Here is an 18,012-nt window from a genome sequence, read left to right as displayed (position 1 = left end):
ATGCATGGAACCTGTTGCTGATCGGGAGCGGGCTGTACTAGACCAGCCACATGACTGGTGAGTTGAGACAACTGCGTAAGGATGGTGTGGTAATTCTGGTCCAAAGTTAGACGCATCTGCTCATGTCGAGCTAAGTGAGCATTCTGACCGGATAGGGCTTGCTGAAGATGTCCGGCGGAACCTTCTGGGTTAGAATCTGCTGGATCCATACCTGATGGCCTGATTGTTCTGTTGTAGTGTAGGACAAACAAGGACCCAAGTGCAGATTGGATGTGGATACTAGGACGGGTTTATTGTTTAACTGGGCAGAACGGTAGGTGGCCAGGCAAGCAGGTTGACGGGCAGGCAGGCAGGTTGACGGGCGGGCAGGCAGGTTGACGGGCGGGCAGGCAGGTTGACGGGTGGGCAGGCAGGTTGACGGGCGGGCAGGCAGGCAAGAATCACGCACTGGTGACAGAACAGACAATTGTTAAACAAGCAGTTTAAACCCTTAGGCAGAAATGCTGCAATGGCTGAGAGCTGTTACCACTGATGAAACAACAATCAGGCGATGACTGGTGAACTGAGCTGGCCTTTTATCCTGCTGCTGCTAATTACCCGATGAGAACCTGGTGTGGACTTGATTGCCAGGGAAACAGGCGCACCCACTGCAGCACAGGTCAGAGCAGGAACCACAACATAAATAAACAATTTCTAGATTTTATTTGGAAAACTAAACCTTACAAGCTAAAAAAAAAAAAAGGTTCTTTATGAATTTTATAGATATTGTTAAACCCAATAATGCTTTTAAAGTTAACTGGGTTTAAAAAAATGTCTTACAAACCTGTATTCCTTCTGGTTTTTCATCCCAAATAACACATTTAACACAATTGGTGGCCTTTCCTATCTTTTAAAGTGCAATTATTCTCCCACTAAACTATCTGTTTCTCTTTCTAAGTTTCATTAACAGTGTCTGCTTGCCTGTAAAGTTTGTTTCTCTCACAACTTCTCCCACAAAATGATCATCTGGAACAATGAGGAAATAAATGTGAAAAATAGATCCTTGTTTTTCAAGTATTGGTAGGACCATGGTATTTATCAAATCGTTATTTGATGTAACTGGCAATGTGTTGACTTAGGAACAGTTTCTTGCACATTATGGTTTTCCAGTAACGCTAAAAATTTTAACCTCTTAGAGAAAGCTAGCACATTTATTTTTTGATTGTGAGGAAACAAAATGTTCTTTAGCTTAAGTCACCTATTTGATCCTCTGAACGTTGTGTAGGCTACTCCTTTAAACTAATAGATATCATTTTCTGTTATGAAAATCCCACCAATAAACCTCTTGAACATGTAGTTAACTGTTTCATATTTCATATTTTAACCGAAGATTCACTCTCCAGCGCACAACGAGGCGTCTATGTTTATACAGTATTTCTTTCTATTTTTTTCCCCCTATCAATCCCGTCACCACTCAGAATATTAACTAAAGACTGTGTGGTTACCTTGACAACAATAGAATGAATCTGCAGCAGACAATGTTTACATTTTTCATAGCAACAGCTGTTTTCTTTTTAAAATCTTCAGCTTTATCTCCAAGAGCCTGAAATTTGAAAGTAAACATTTCTTACAAACATTAAGCCATCACTAGAGCTTTGTTTTCATTTCTTCAGTCAAATGAAATCCAAGAAACTTCAACTTACAGCTTCTTTTTACAGTAAGTGTTAAGATAAGCAATTGTGAATGTTTCCAGTCGGTATTATCACTGAGCAGCTATTAGAACAACATTGCCTTTTTGACATTGTTAGGGTAAAAAAATCTGGAGCGTATGTAAAAATTTAGGAAGTCTCTTCTGCAACATGCCATCAGTCTGTTCAGTAAATCATCTTTGAACTTTTAATGCTATTTTCAGGGTTTTAACTCTAAAAGGACCCAAAAAAATTACTTGCATGGATAATTATGCTAATATTGACAAAGACAATTGTAAATAACCCTAAGTAATCTCTTGAGGTAATATTTTATTTGAGCACTTATTGTCTTTCTTTCCCATCAGCTGTGGTTAACTTTCTGTTAACGCTTTTATTTTTAAAGGTACTTCCGCCCATCAGTTGTGGCGCAAGCAAAAAGTGTTACGGATTTCCAGATAAACATATATTTTTCATTTCCTTTTGATGATGAGCAGTCCCTTTGTTAGTGGAACAAGGCATGTTTAACATGTTAATAACAGGACTATTTGAATGTTTTGATTGCCACATAGATCAATTTTATGAGTTTACTGACAGATTTAAATTTATTGTAAAGGATGTAAGAGTAATTTAACATAAGCTTTTTCTGTGTACTCCCCTAGCTCCTATGTTGAATTTGTTTGTTTGGTTTACTGTCATTAAACCTGAAAATCATCAGAAAAAGTATCCTTGAGTCGGGGGGTCCACCACCACAACATTGATGTGGTATTTAAAAGACTTAAAATGTCTTTTTTTGTGATACTGGGGGAATGTTTGTCACAAAATGGTTAGAGATGGGAAGGTGTGCGGGGGGGGGGGGGGGGGGGGGGGGGCTATAATCATAACTGATAAACTGCAGGGTTTTTTTAAATAATCATTTAGAAGAAGAATCATAATAATTAAAAAAAAAAATCATCAACAAATATCACCATAGTGATGGAATGGAGAAGTTGGATTCCATAGCAACTCTGTCATCCTGGAAGAGACATTTCAGAAACAGAAAACAGCTGAACTGAAAGCATCTTCAGTGTTTGCTGGCTGACGGCGAGTTTCAGGATTATAAACTGTTACTGAGACATTCATACGGTAAAAGTCACATGTGTATTACTGACCTAACAGACATGGTCTAGGGGTGAAAAGGTCAGCGACACAAATACCATCAATGAAACTTAAAGTGTAAATGTCCCAGCAACAGTTTAACCTTTCAAGCATGGCTCCTTGTTAGTAGTGTCATCTTCATGCTTGCCAACATGGCAGCTGTTTGTGTTTCATACATGAAATGTTTAATCAACATTTAACTACACATTACATTAAAAAAACATTTATTTTCTTCCCTTAAACACCTTGTCATATCTACATGATTTTTAAAGGCTCAGAGTATTTGTAAGCCTCGGTCATGATGGCAAATACTGAAGACCAGAGCGAGGTCCAGCCCAGCATGTCGCTCCCTCTAGAGAACTGTGAGGAAGGCAGGGAGCAACCTTCCAGGATCCAGAATGAGGAAGATCACCCAATAATTTACCCAGACTTGGCCCCAGTGGTTTTCCTGTGTTTACATCAGACTTCAAAACTCCGTAGATGGTGCTTAAATGTCTTCTTCAAACCATATCCTTTCATACTGTTCAAAAATACTGGCACTTGGTGAGACCAGGTATCAATAATCAAATGTTTCTGAGTGAAAATAAATAAGCTTTTACTGAAAGAATAATAAAAGACAGAGACATCAGGCAGCTGTAGTAAGTGCCTTTGGTTTGTAAACCTCTGATGTGTTTGTGGCCTTAACATCTTCCACATGGTTGAACTGGATCTCTTTGCTTGTCATCCTACTGAGTTGTGTGATTCAGGGCTCATACCAGCCTGGAGAAGAGGATAGCTTGCACCAGGAGGTTAGTGTGAAGCCCTGCATCTTCTCAGAGGGGTAAACTGAATCTCGGTGAAGCACAACAAAGTTCTGTTCAGGCTGTGCTCTACTGCTTCAGTTCCAGGTCATCCAGTTGGATCATTGCAACATTTTACTGTGTTCAGCCTGCTGAGCAACATGTTTAAGAAAGATAACGACAACATAAAACACAAATGAGGCTGGCTCAGTTTTAACATTGCATGCTATGTGATAAGTGCTCTGGTTTCAATAAAATGTCAATCTGATGCATTTGTCCTTTTATTGACTAGGTATTCGAAGCTTTTGTCTTTTTGTACTTCATCGTGGAAATGCTCATCAAAATGGTGGCCCTGGGTGTGTTTGGCCATCGGGTCAGCTACCTTGCGAGCAGATGGCACAAGCTGGACGTGTTGATCATCATCGCAGAGTTAGTGTCCAACTTTAAGCCTTTCAACAACAAATGTATCAAGACTCTTTGGAATAAATCAGGGAAAGAATTTTGTGCACGAAAGAAATCAGAATTAAAGAGCTCTTTTTGTTCCTGTCTGCAACTGTCTCCGCAGGTTGTTGGACTTCTTCGTTGTTGTGATTGGAGTCCGCTTAGAAATTGGCCATTCTCTCAAGCCAATGAGACTAATCAGCAGAGTGCCAAGTCAGTCAAAAAACTGATTATTTGCAGAACTTTGTAGGAGAATAGATGCTGTTCTCTCTGTATTATCTTACATTTTCAAAGACTGAACTATTTTATTATTTAGACCAAGGAGTTTTTTCATTTAAATCTTGGATAATGTCAGTGTATCACTAAAACCTTTAAGTGGTTGTGCTTTAAGTTTCTATCTAGAAGATCAATAGTTTTAAAGGATATTTGGCAACAGTGTATAAAAACTTGAATATATTCTCTCATGTTCATCTGTGCAGGTATGAAACAGTTGATGTCCATACTCATTGACACCCTGCCCATGCTTGGACACATCTTCGTTTTGCTCATGTTTGTGATCCATATTTTTGCTGTTGTGGGCGTTAGCTTGTGGGCTGGAGAGCTACACAACCGCTGCTTCCTGGGAGAGGACATTGTCTCGTAAGTAAAGTCTGGTGTGCTCCTTCAGTTTTCTTTCCCGGCTGCAGGGTTTTGACTTGAAAGCTGTTAAGTTAAACAGTGAAAATATGGTTTAAAGCATATTATTCATCTGCAAGTTACCAGGAAACAAGATGGTGTCTTGAAATTGACCAGTTATGTGAAATCTCACATCTGTGAGATCACATCAGCTAGAGCCAGTAATAGAACATTGGAAATACCTCTCCTGCATCTGTAGTCAACATGTTTTTGTCTGTTTTTCCCTTTCTTTAAATCCAGAATGTACAACCTGTCTCTGAGTCCATATTTTGTTGGCATCACTGGTGAAAGAGCTGCATTCGTCTGTTCAGATGACAGCTTGTCTGGGAAAAGGCACTGCAGTGATGTGCCGCCTTACAAGGAGGATGGGAAAGTCTGCACACTGGCTGCTCCTCACCAATATAAACCTGGTAACTGGGGAGTCGCTGCGACTGCTGGGCCCAACGATGGAGACTGTGTGAACTGGAACCACTTCTACAACGTCTGTCGCCCTGACGGTCTGAACCCCAACATGGGATCTACCAGCTTTGACAACATTGGGTATGCATGGATCACTGTCTACCAGGTAAATTGTCAAATCTAACCAAAGAAATTATACAGAGTCGTTACCTCAAAAAATGTATTTTTAGGGACTTGAATGAAACGACTTGTAGGACTTATATTAGAAAAAATGGATATACAGAATAAATCTGAGTATGATGTCAGGGCATAAGTAACTTGATGTAAATCAGTGGTGATGCTTTGCAAATTCTTGTTTTGATTTTTAATACACATGATTATTTTAAGTTGACCTTACTTACACTGACAAACTTAAATAGGTCTTTCAGCTACGTTGCAGCAGGAACTTGCTGTGTGTGTATCTGTTTGTGTGTCTGTGGGTGTTTTTTTGGCAAACTAACCTCTCTGTTATGTTGCAGCAGCTGCCTGCACAATCGTACCATTGGAGATAGAAATTTATCTTTTTCGTTATATTATTTAAAAATAAAGTATTTTTCATTATAACAAGAGAAAAGGTAGAGAAGAGTTACTTTTAGAGACATTTTTGTTTGTATGACTGGAAAATGGTCATGAAATAAATTTCAAATTCTTCAGCCCTGACTGTAAACCTTACAATTTGTGTGTGTGTGAGAGCGTGTGTGTGTCATGTGAATAACTGGTCAAACAGTATTTTAGGAATATTTTAAAAAAGTTTTTAAGATATAATTATAAAATCCTGTTATTTATGTTCCTGAATCTCTGTATCTTCATTTATTCAACCTTTTGTTGTCTAGTTATGACTTCTATTAGATGAAAATCAATGACAACTTGATAAAAATGAAGTTCTTTCCACTAAGTAAATTCAATTGAAACCCGTGTTACAGTTTACAGCAGAGGAAATCTATCTTTGTCTTGATCTAGCTGAAGTTTCCTGAAGACTTATGACTTTTGTTGCTCTTTCTACCTCCAGGTTATCACGCTCGAAGGTTGGACAGATATAATGTACTACGTGATGGACACTCATTCAGTCTGGTGTTTTGCACCGTTCGTACTTATGACAAATGTAAGTACCCAATTACCTTTATGTTTAATTAGAAAATCTCAGTATTTCCCCACAATTCTGCCAAGTCTGAAAGCAAAATAAAATAAAGTAACATTTTAACGGCCTTAATGAATAAATAAATACAAAAGAATGACAGACAAAAGAAAGTTTGTTTATCTTTTTTGGTTTTGTTTTGTGTGCTGGTGAAGGGTTACCACAAATGTTTTAATTCATCTCATATCTGAGCCAAATGTATGATCATAAAATTTATCTGTCTTAGGGTCATTATATGTTGAATTAAATCTCCTGCTTTGTCATTAAACTCTTCCCTTAATTCCACCATTAAAAGTTGGTCTGTGCATATTCAAAATAGCAATTTAAGGTATTTTCTGCATGCAGTCCTAAAATTTTCCAGAGATTTGAAGCATGAGAACCAGAATGTCCACAGCACGCACATGTGGCTTCTTATGTTGATCTTTAGACTTGTTTCCTGATAAAAATCATCAGATTAAGTCACTGAGCATTTACCAAGGTTATGAATCTGTTACAATCACTTAGAAATGTAAAAGAACTATAACTTATCTGATGTTGTGTCTTTCCCTTTTACAGCTGCAGTGCAGAATTTTATGTGAATGAATTTAGCTCAGCTCACATTTCATCTTTTACTTCCTCACAAGGTGGGCGCATTCATTTTGATGAACACTGGCGCAGTTGTCATCGCCTCCCATTTTTCAGAGGCCATGATTAAAGGCAGAAAAAAGGTGCATGGCTCTGTGACTAACTTCAAAAAACACTTCTACAAGTTGATCAGCTGGCTGGATGGATGCATGAACAGGTTAGATACTGGACTAGCTGCTTATGTAGTATTGGACATTGTAAGTAATTAAAACTGAGTCATTTCAGAGTTTAAACATTGAAAAAACTCATCCACTCAATGGTATTGTGATTCACCTTGAAAATAACAACTGTTTCCTCTATTTACAATTTACCTTTTTTTGCTGCATTTTTTTGTTTCAACAGAATGTGTTACAGGTCACCCGGTACTGACATGGAGGACAGGGAGAACAAGTCAAAGGTGAGACTGACACACAACTGGCTACTGTGCCACTACTAAACAACCAGACATCACTAAACCCAGTTCCCTTAACTTCCAGGTGAAGTTCTGGCCTCATCTGCTTAAGAAAATCGGGAAGATGGTAAAAAGCAATGCCTTCACAAACGCAATCATGGTTACAATTTTTCTCAATATCATCACCATGGCTGTAGAACACCATGATCAGGTAACAGTAAACTTCACAACTGTTTGAAAAAACCGAGATCTGTTGAAGCCATCTCTGCATTTTCATCCTTTTTTCTCAATCTCTCCATCTTTTCTCGCTGCAGCCTGAGGAAATGACCATTGCACTACGAGTGTGTAACTTGATTTTCACAGTAGTGTTTGCAGTCGAGATGATCTTAAAGCTACTGGTGTTCCGAATGAAGTACTTTGCAGATCAGGGAAACCTCTTTGACTTCATCATCGTCATCATCAGGTATTCATGCAACTTGATGTTTGACTTTGCTCTATTTTGTGGTAAAAGCTAATTTCCAAAATGTAAATAAAATGAGAATACTGGAGTAGACTTAAATGTCACATGTTTTATTTGGTTTTTTTTCTTCAGTATTTGAGAAGAAATTGTAACAGTGCAGCATGTTGACATGTTGTTTTCTTTGGCTCTCAGCTTTTGGGAAGAAGGTTCACAAGTTGATGGCAGGCTGTCGGTTGTGCGCGCATTTCGTGTGCTGCGCTTCGTGAAGCTGCTTCACTTCATGCCCCACCTGAGGAAACAGCTGATGGTGCTATGGAGGACCATGAAAGAGGCATCCACGCTGTGCTGGCTAATGCTGTTTTTCATCTTCATCTTCAGGCATGTGCACACACACACACACACACACACACACACACACACACACACACACACACACACACACACATGATTGTGACACCAAAATGCTGCTTTCTTACGGTGATCCTGGGAACATCTGAGTGACTCGCTATGATCTGCTTCCTCTTTGCAGTGTGATGGGTATGCACCTGTTTGGCCTTCAACTCAGCAGGCTCCCTCAAAATGAAGATTTCATAGAGAACAGACAAAACTTTGACTCACTGCTCTGGTCCATGGTGACAGTGTTCCAGGTTAGCTTTTGAACTTCTAATTTGTGCCATCGTCATAATCCATCACTGACCCTTTTTGTTAATCTTTTCCTTTTTTCCTGTTTTGCTTCCACTGAGTCAGATTCTGACCACAGAAGACTGGAATCTGGTGCTGTACAACGCCATGGCTTCCACCTCTCCATGGTCTGCACTGTACTTTGTGGCCATCATTATGCTTGGGAAAAATGTTCTCCTGAATGTCCTGGTCGGGATTGTGGTTGAGAACTTCCAGACTCAGGTATGGATCTGATGCCATTTTAATCCATTCATCTATCACTGTTTTTCAGTACAGCTCACAGAAACACCAGGATGCACCTATAAACAAAACTAAACAAACTTTTTTTTTTTCTGCTGTTCCTCTAAAAGCCCACCGACACATCTGAAGAAAATGCATCTCTCTTTATAAGTTCCAGTTCATCGTGCTCCACCCCTGAAGATGTAAGTTTTTATTGTCTTCTCAGAAGCTCTCAAGATGCATCTAATGATGAGCAGCTTTGTAATTTCCTACCTGGACACATTTCAATGTTCAATGCTGAGACTCAGGGTGCAGCTATATCAAAGACATTTCTCACACATACACCTTCGTTCATGTTTTCATGTTGTTATAGGGTACAGTCGTGCAAAATGATCCTAACTCTGAGTCAAGCAGCACTCTTGCCATAATGAGTTTCCATGAGCACGATTCTGAAGAGGCCGACCAGAATAATGTAAGTTTCTGAGAATATAACTTTTAAAGTCTTTGAGTTTAATGAACAATCTTTAGTGAAGCTTTTTTTTTAAAAGGTGTGTTGATGACGAGATCAATAAAAGCATTTTACCATTTATTCCCCACCTTTGACAGAACTTGTTAGTTTTTTCATTGTGCAAAGAAAGAACACTACGGAAGAGTATTAGATCCATTGAATTAAAAAAAAAAAAAAATTAATTCTGTGAAAAAAAGTCAGAATTCTGACTTTAATCTCAGAAGTTTAACTACAAGTTAAGACTACAAATCTAACGCCTGGGTTTTCAGTAGCTGTGTTCCCATTTCATACTTTCGCAAAATGAAAGCATTTGTCAGTTTTCACAAAAAACCATTGTGATTTGCAGGTGTTTCCATTGAGCTGTGTATAGCGTGTGAGTCAGAATTGTCAGATTTGCTGCTTATGCAATCATGCAGCGTTATTTTGCGCTGCGTAGCTACCTACTTTTTAATCTCAGAATTCTGAGATTAAAGTCAGAAATCTGAGATTAAAGTCAGAATTCTGAGAAAAAAGACAAAATTTTGAGAAAAAAAATCAGAATTCTGAGAAAAAAGTCCGAATTCTGAGAAAAAAAAATCAGAATTCTGAGATTAAAGTCAGAATTCTGAGAAAAAAAGACAAAATTCTGAGAAAAAAGTCAAAATTCTGAGAGTCAGAATTCACAGAATTAATTTTTCTTTTTTTTTTTTAATTCAGTGGCCCTAATACTCTTCCGTAGAACACAGAACATGTAAAGCTTTCAGAATATTTTACTTTTGATTATCTGAATCACACAAGGAGTTTCACAACTACGTATGGATGCAAAGATGGACCTGCTTATGCTTTTTGAGATTATTGTGTTGATGCTATGAATGAAATGAAGCTGACTGATGTGTAACTGCTGAATCCTGCAGAGATCCTTGAACCTGATCCGGCAAGTGCTGATTTGGTGTAAAAACCATGAAGACTGGTCATTCTACATACTGTCTCCCAAGAACAAGTAAGACTTGCTCACATTTCATCAGTTAAATTGGGGTTTGATTTGACTTGCTTTCTTTCTGCTGTGTATTCAGAAAGGTCACTTTATCTGCATGTTTGTGACACTCTTGTTCTTGGTTTTGTCTTTATTCAAACATTGATTATTTGAACTGATTTCACTTCTATTCTAATTTATTTAAGTGCTTATAATTGTGCCTAATTAGATATGTTTCAATCATTTTCAATAACCCAAAGTCAAAATGAGTCATTCAAATGATTTTTTTAACTCTTTTGTAGAGAGAAATAAAGACTTTGTCCATGAGCACATTTTCCTTTTTTAAATTATCTTTATTCTTGTTTTTTCATGTTACTGATCACTGCTTTTTTAATCAAAATATGTATGTGTGTGTCGTCAGGTTCCGCACAATGTGTTACAGGACTGTTTCACACAAGCTCTTTGACATTGTGATTGCCGTCTTTATTATGCTGAGTTGCATCAGCATAGCTATGGAGAGGCCTGACATCAATCCAAACAGCATGGTGAGACAAAAAAATCCTCAAAGAAAACACACCAAATGTAGATTAAACTACTCAAAGTCAAGCTTAAAGAATTTCATTAGACAAATAAATTGTGTGACATGAGTACTGTTGGAAAAAAAACACAAGGTTAAAACTGAATCACTTTGTGCATTTTAGGAACGACTGATCCTGAACGTGGCTTTTTATCTGCTTTCCTTTGTTGGCTTTGTGGAGATGTTCATTAAGGTGAACATGTCTTGTGTCATCCATAAAATCCAAAGTTTGGTTTCAGTATTGCTCTAAGAATCTGTTGGTTTTCAACGTGTTGGGGATTTAAAGAGCTGTTTTTATTTGACAACAGGTCATCGCAACGGGTTTGATCATTGGAAAATCCAGCTACTTCCGATCTCCTTGGAACATGTTGGACGGTTCATTGGTGATCATCTCCGTAATCCAAATCTGGATCACAGCGGTGGTTCAGAAAGATGCTCAGATACTTAACATTCTCAAAGTCTTTCGCCTGCTTCGAGCACTCCGCCCACTTAGGTATTATATTTGGGGTTTTTTGTGTCTACAATTTTGGAGCATCTCATGTCAGTTCTGCTTCTTTTTTGTGTCAATATGTGTATGGAGCTAAATCTTACGATGAACTCTGAAAAACAAATAATTGTATAAAAAATAAAACAAAGTCAATCAAATGTTTGTATCAAATTTAATTCCAAAGAGGTTATATATTTCTATTTTGAAACATCTTGTTTCTGAAAATCAATTTTTTAATATGATATTTTTTTGCGAGTTTGAGATTTTATTCGCTCGGTTTTAGAATCTAGCTATTCACATTTAGATTTTTTTTCTGTCATTTTCCAAACCTCGCTCACAGTTTCAGATTTTTATTTCACTTTGCTCTTTTGATATTTAACTTTTGTATTCCTGTTTTTCAGTTTCAAACCTTTTGGCCCTGATGTGGCGTGTGGGTGGGGCTAAAGATTACAGGAATGATTGACAACACAGTGCAGGAGGCTGAAAGCGTTCCCTTCATCATGTTGCCTTCAGGAACCGTAGAAGTTGTCATGATTTTTTTAAACACCTGCTGCACAAACTATTATTCTGCAGTAAATAGAAAATACATCTCATGGAACAAATAAAGATAAGTCATTAAAGCTGTTTCAGTTATTACTGTATACAATATACGCTGTAAGAGTGTTAAATTATAAGCATTGTCACCCGTGACGTGGGTGTGAGAAATGCTCATAATTTAACACTCTTACAGCGTAAGAGTAGAATAATAGTTTGTGCAGCAGGTGTCGTCATCATTCCTGTAATCTTTAGCCCCGCCCACACGCCACATCAGGGTCAAAAGTTTGACACTGAAAAACAGGAATCTGAAAGTTAAATATCAAAAGAGCAAAGTGAAATAAAAATCTGAAACTGTGAGCGAGGTTTGGAAAATGACAGAAAAAAAATCTAAATGTGAATAGCTAGATTCTAAAACCGAGTGAATAAAATCTCAAATTCGCAAAACAATATCATACTGAAAATTGCTTTTTAGAAACAAGATGTTTCAAAAATAAAATATATAACACTTTTGGAATTTAATTTCACACAAACATTTGATTCACTTTGTTTTATTTTGTATACAATTATTTGTTTTTCAGAGTTCATCGTAAAAACTTGACTTTTATTTTCAAATGAATTTTAATCAGTTTCAAAACATTTTTTTCAAATGAACAAACATATTGGCCCTGATTTAGCGCCATAAATGTGTATCCTCTCATACATACACTGAGTCCAGCAAACACTTATTTGTTTATGTTTTGTGGTCAAGGATGATTAAACTATCACCAAAGTTGAAGCTGGCTGTGGAATCTCTGACAGCATCAGTGAAACCAATTAGCAACATCGTACTTATCTGCTGCGTCTTCTTCTTCTTCTTTGGCATTCTTGGCATACAGGTAAGGGAGATACATATCTTTTATCTTCTTTTTTCCATCTTGATTTACCATTTTGCTGGACAGCACTTAGCAAGGTGGTCACAATTACCACTCAGACAAATAGCTCCTTATGGAAATAACAAATGTTTTCAGGACAGTGTTAAAAGATAAAACTCTGTCTTTAGTTGTTTAAAGGGAAGTTCTTTCACTGTGTGGGCGAGGATGTAAGCAAGATTGTCAACAAGTCAGACTGTCTGGCAGCCAACTACCACTGGGTGCGGAAGGAGTACAACTTTGACAACATGCTGCAGGTATGAATGGAAATGTAGTGATCCCAGAAAGGAAAGGGGGAAAGGATGCAAGTTAGTACTGATGCCATCTCACATTACATTCAAACTGAAACTTAATCTATTAAATCAGAGCATGACACCAATCCTGCAGTCTGTTCAGAAATTAGAAGCCCCACTGAAGATACATTTCCTCTATCTCCTGTATCTCCCTGACTGACACACACTCTTCAGAACTCAGCAGCAAGTCCCGAGAATCTGATCAATTCTTGCAATCCAGTTAACCATATTTGACCCATTTTACACAAGTAACAAATCATTTGAACATGGACACTAAAAGGTCATTTTCATGGAAAAAAGGTATGAGGAGAAAATGCTTTTAATGGACAAGGATTTTACAGATCCGAACCAGATCTGGCAACACAACTACATCCGAGCAAATTAACAAATATTTCAAAATTGAACCCAGATACCCTGACATTTTTTCTTAAGCCCTTTAAAGTGATAAAAGCATAAAACCCATTCTCAGATTTACTTTTATTCATCCACACTTTATTCACAAGGTCTGGAACATAAATCTTATAAGTTTATCACAGCTAGAAATGTGTTATTGTTTTCTCAAGGGATTTCCATCCATCCATTTCCTTGAATAAAATAAGCACTTTTTGTATTACTTAGTCTTTACTAATATTCCAAACAGAGGTTAAGATATTATTATTTTTTATCAGTATTTCCTGCAGACTTAGTGGACACTGACCAGTCTGTTCTATCTATTTCCCATTCAGGCTCTGCTCTCCCTATTTGTGATGTTCTCCAAGGATGGCTGGGTGAACCTCATGTATGACGGCCTGGATGCTGTGGGAATTGACAAGCAGGTATTTTGTGCACTTATTATCCCCAGAGATGGAAGTTGTGCCAAGTTTCATCCAATATTCATCACCATAATACTACATAATACACCACAATAACTACAGAGATAGAAGACCATCTCTAGTGTTCCCGGGGCCTTTTCTAACAGCAAATACTTGGACCAAAAATTGTTGTTTGATTCTTTATTTATTTTTAAGGATCCTTTTGGTTAAAAAAAAAAAAAAAAACATGTTGCAGTCTTGTCAAAATCTGACCACAACCTGGATTTTCCCTCCCTCATTTCTTACAGCCTATAAAGAACTACAACATATGGATGATGCCTTTTTTCATCTCCTTTGTGGTGATGAGCTTCTTTTTGCTGGACATGTTCATCGGTGTGATGGTGGAGACCTTTCACCACTGTCAGCTGAAGGAGAAAGATGAGGACAAAGAGCTGGGAAACCAAGAACATGAGAGCAAAGGGCAGGAGAGTGAAAGGAAGCCAGCTGGTAAGGCCAAACAAACAGCTGATTCACATGACCAGCAGTAGGTTTCTTTTTTTTTTTTTTTTACATCTATGGATGAGAGCAACTCTGAAAGTGTCAAGTGATGTATATTTCCCTGATTTCGAACATTTTGAATATCTTTGTCTCTTACATGTTTATTTAGACAAAGAGCCAACAGCGTCTTTTACAGGCAACTCCCAGATCCGACACCTTTTACACAAGTTGTGTACCAGTAAGGCCCTGGATCTGTGTGTCACATTCATCATCATCATCAATGTTTTGATAATGGCATTCGAACACTATAACCAGCCGGAGGTAACACACACATGCATACACACACCTTTGATAAATCAAAGCTTGAATTAACTTGAACCCTGCAACATGGTTTTAACAAGGCTGCATGTGTGTGTTATTTTAGTACATAACCAGAGTCATAGAGTACTCCAACTATGTGTTTTTGACCATTATGATCATTGAGATCCTGCTGAAACTTGTGGCGTTTGGTGTAGTGAAGTTCATAACAGACAGGTAAAACACTGGAATAAGCGGAGTTGCTCTTCTTCTCTTTTCATGTGCTTTGAGTCCCTAACAATGTTTATGTGTTTAGCTGGAACCTCCTGGACATTGCCATCATCTTGCTTTCCATCGTCAGCATTGTTCTCAGAAGTTTAAAGATGACAAACGCCATTCCTTTCAATCCCAGCATCCTGAGAGTCTGTAGAATCCTCAGGCTCGCACAAGGTACAAACACTCACACAGGCACGAAACAAAAAGAGAAATTTCTCCTGTTCTAAAGGTGTGTTTGTGCGAGTGTATACATGAACATTTTCTATAAGAACTAATGTTTGTCTCCAGTGCTGAAGGCCAAAAACATAAGAGTCCTGCTGAAAACCATTATAAAGACTGTCACTCAGGTAAACACACTGTTTTATTGATTTACACGGCTTGTTCATGTGAACTCTTCTGTCTTGTTCAGGAATTTGTGTTTAAGGTTTGTGTTGAGCAGTTCAGAACTTCTCTGCTCTTAGATTTGCTTTGCTTTTTCTTTCACCTTTTAAAAGCTGGGAAAAGCAGTAACAGATAACAGTTTTACATTTGTCTTGACTTAGAACATGTTATTAACCACCCAATTAAGCCTTCATGATGAAAAAAGGATACATTTAGGTTTTAAATCTCAAAAGAAAAAAAATGACATTCTGTGTTTGGATCACTCAAACGGATCAATAATAACAACAGGAGAATGTTGCAGGGATTTTGTTCATTTTACAGAAGCGCTATTCTTAAGACTTATATCTTGTTGTAAATTCAGCTTTCCAGCTGCTACTTTTAAAAAGGAGAAATAACTCAACAAACACAAATTTACCTACTGTTAGTGTTGAGTAATAATTTCAGCATGAGGAAAGTGGAGTGCATGGCACATTTTTAGCAGATGGGTCTAAGTGCATGCATGAATGTAGTTTATTTGCACGTCTTATTATGATTCCTATAGTAAATATCAGAATCTGCCTCAACGGGCTGATAACTACTTAGCGTTTGCAAATCTTCCGAAGCTGCTCTGAAAGTAGTGGTATTCAGAGAGAGACCAGCTACAGACCTTGTAGATGAAGATAAGTTATTAAATGTAACCGTTGCATTGTGAGTCACAAATATTCACATACATCTGTACCCACTGTGTGCATATTACGGCGTTGATTTCAGTAAGACATAAACCTCAGACAGAAATGCCAACTATTATAATCTGTTTTAGGTTCTGTCTGTCTGTCTGGTGCAGTCTTACTTTACCTAGGGCCGAACCGTGGTATAGCTGTCCAGCATTTGACCCTTCTTTCTAAATTTTTCCACAAATGTTGAGATATTTTATGTACTTTTACACCAAGGTTTTAAAATCTTTTCCTTTAAGATGCAAAAAAATACTTTGAGATTTCAGGTTCTTGATTATGAGGTTTGTTACGCAGAGAATTGAACATATCCTTTTGTTCCAGGTTGGGAATATATGTCTCCTTTTTATGTTCTTCTTTTTCATCTACGCCGCACTGGGAGTGGAGCTCTTTGGCAAGTTAGGTTAGTGACACTACGAGCATGATACTTTGAAAAAAATATTAACTTACTGCTGGATGCAGTGGCTGATTTCATATTTGCACCGACATTGTTGAGCAGAAGCTGCATCAGAAATAAACAAACCCAACATTGGCCATCTGCTTTGTTTATCTCTGTGTTGATCAGTGTGTTCTCCTGATTATCCATGTCTGGGGTTTCATCGGCACAGCAACTTCAACAACTTCCCCATGGCTCTGCTCACACTCTACAAAGTGTGTACTGGAGACAACTGGAGCGGGATCATGAAAGTATGAACACTTGTGCACGTACATGCATGCAAACTCCAAGTATGGTTTTATTTTGCTAATACCCCTTGCTAAAACAGTATGTTATCCCTGAAATCGCTTCACCCAATGCTTTGTAGGACACGATGAGGGAATGTCAGCCTGATGACGCCAACTGTCAGAGCTATGTCGTCTGGTTCTCACCCATTTACTTTTCGACTTTTGTGATACTGGCTCAGTTTGTGCTGGCAAATCTGGTCGTAGCATCGATCATGCAAGCCCTGGAAGACAGCAAAGAGGTAGAACTGCAGTTCAGTCAGAAACATGTCAAGAATGGCTGTAAAGCTTTCAGGATTTTTAAAAAATAATCTAAATTACTTTCTTATTCAGTTGTCCCTAAACATGGTCGTAATTATTGAGAAAATCAAGTATAAAGCATTTATTTCGCACCTAAATGGGCATTTTCTTCTCTGAAATTTATTTGAGAATCAACATCCGCTTGACATGACAAATTTTAATTCAATTTATGTTCATTTTTTAGATTTTAATCTAGACTTTTGCAATATTTGGTTTCAAATTTAAAAATCAAAACAACTCAGCAGTGTCATCCAGATAAAATCCTAATGTACGTCATTGTACTAATGTACAGAAAAAGCTAAGATAGATTCATTAAAATGAAAGTGCACATGTAAAGATTATTCTGATAGTTTGGTGGTAAACATGAAAATGTTGTTCTGGGCTGGATGAGAAAGGGATTTTGGTTAAATCTGTGGTTTGGATGTATCAAAGTGGCCCCGTATACATCAACTTTTATCAAAACATAACAAAAACATTTTTTCTTCCTTAGGAGAGTGAGGAACAACTGCGGAGGGAACACATCTCTCCATCAGCAGAGCATGGCAGTGGAGAGGACTTCACCTAGAGCCAAAGTGAGGATCCATCAACACAATCCAGCTAAATTGCCCTGTACCACTAACCTGCTGTCTTAATTTATAATAGCAAAAAGTTAAATGATCCATATCTTAGATATAACTTATCTGTTTTTGAGCTTTTCATTTTTCTTTTTGTCTCTGTCTCCACACTTCTTTGTTTGAGAATTGTTAATAGTTTAAATTTTGTTCATCACATTAACTTCACTAAGTTCTTTTTTTTTTTTTTTTTAAATTAAAATGACTTTTGTTATAAATCTGTTAATTTTGCGTCAGTGTTATATTGATATGCAGGGTACTGTCAAACTAGACTCCTGGAAATGTTAAAGAAAAACACACACAAAAAACTCATACTAAACAGGATACATAAATGATTTTGAACAGTGTAAAATGAACTCACAGTGAATAAATAAGTGACACCTAAACAATCATCTTTTCCTTGTTGATCAGGATTCCATCAACAACCAAAGTTTACCAAAAAATCTTTTCCGACTGCATTCCTACCACAAGTCCAGGTGCGCTATCTACCTTCAGGATGACAAATTTTCCATGATTACTCAC

General features: G+C 37.6%; 1 protein-coding gene across 1 annotated transcript; it reads left to right on the top strand.

Moving 5' to 3' along the window:
• Positions 1-3,102: 3,102 nt before the first annotated feature.
• On the top strand, positions 3,103-17,444 carry LOC306758509 (voltage-dependent T-type calcium channel subunit alpha-1I-like; the record flags this gene model as incomplete). Its single annotated transcript, XM_079243836.1, has 27 exons — positions 3,103-3,240; positions 3,548-3,589; positions 3,873-4,009; positions 4,146-4,234; positions 4,501-4,660; positions 4,937-5,236; positions 7,236-7,290; positions 7,599-7,747; positions 7,937-8,122; positions 8,274-8,391; positions 8,492-8,647; positions 9,018-9,116; positions 10,806-10,874; positions 10,990-11,174; positions 12,454-12,580; positions 12,745-12,870; positions 13,665-13,721; positions 14,006-14,204; positions 14,365-14,516; positions 14,620-14,729; positions 14,809-14,942; positions 15,057-15,115; positions 15,178-15,192; positions 16,184-16,262; positions 16,425-16,546; positions 16,663-16,821; positions 17,370-17,444. 27 exons carry the CDS (start codon positions 3,103-3,105, stop codon positions 17,442-17,444), a joined length of 3,297 nt encoding a protein of 1,098 aa, XP_079099962.1.
• Positions 17,445-18,012: the final 568 nt, after the last annotated feature.

The sequence above is a fragment of the Telmatherina bonti genome (genome assembly GCF_933228915.1).
Source record: "Telmatherina bonti genome assembly, chromosome: 7".
Lineage (NCBI taxonomy): Eukaryota > Metazoa > Chordata > Actinopteri > Atheriniformes > Telmatherinidae > Telmatherina > Telmatherina bonti.
This window is presented reverse-complemented; position numbering and strand designations above follow the sequence as displayed.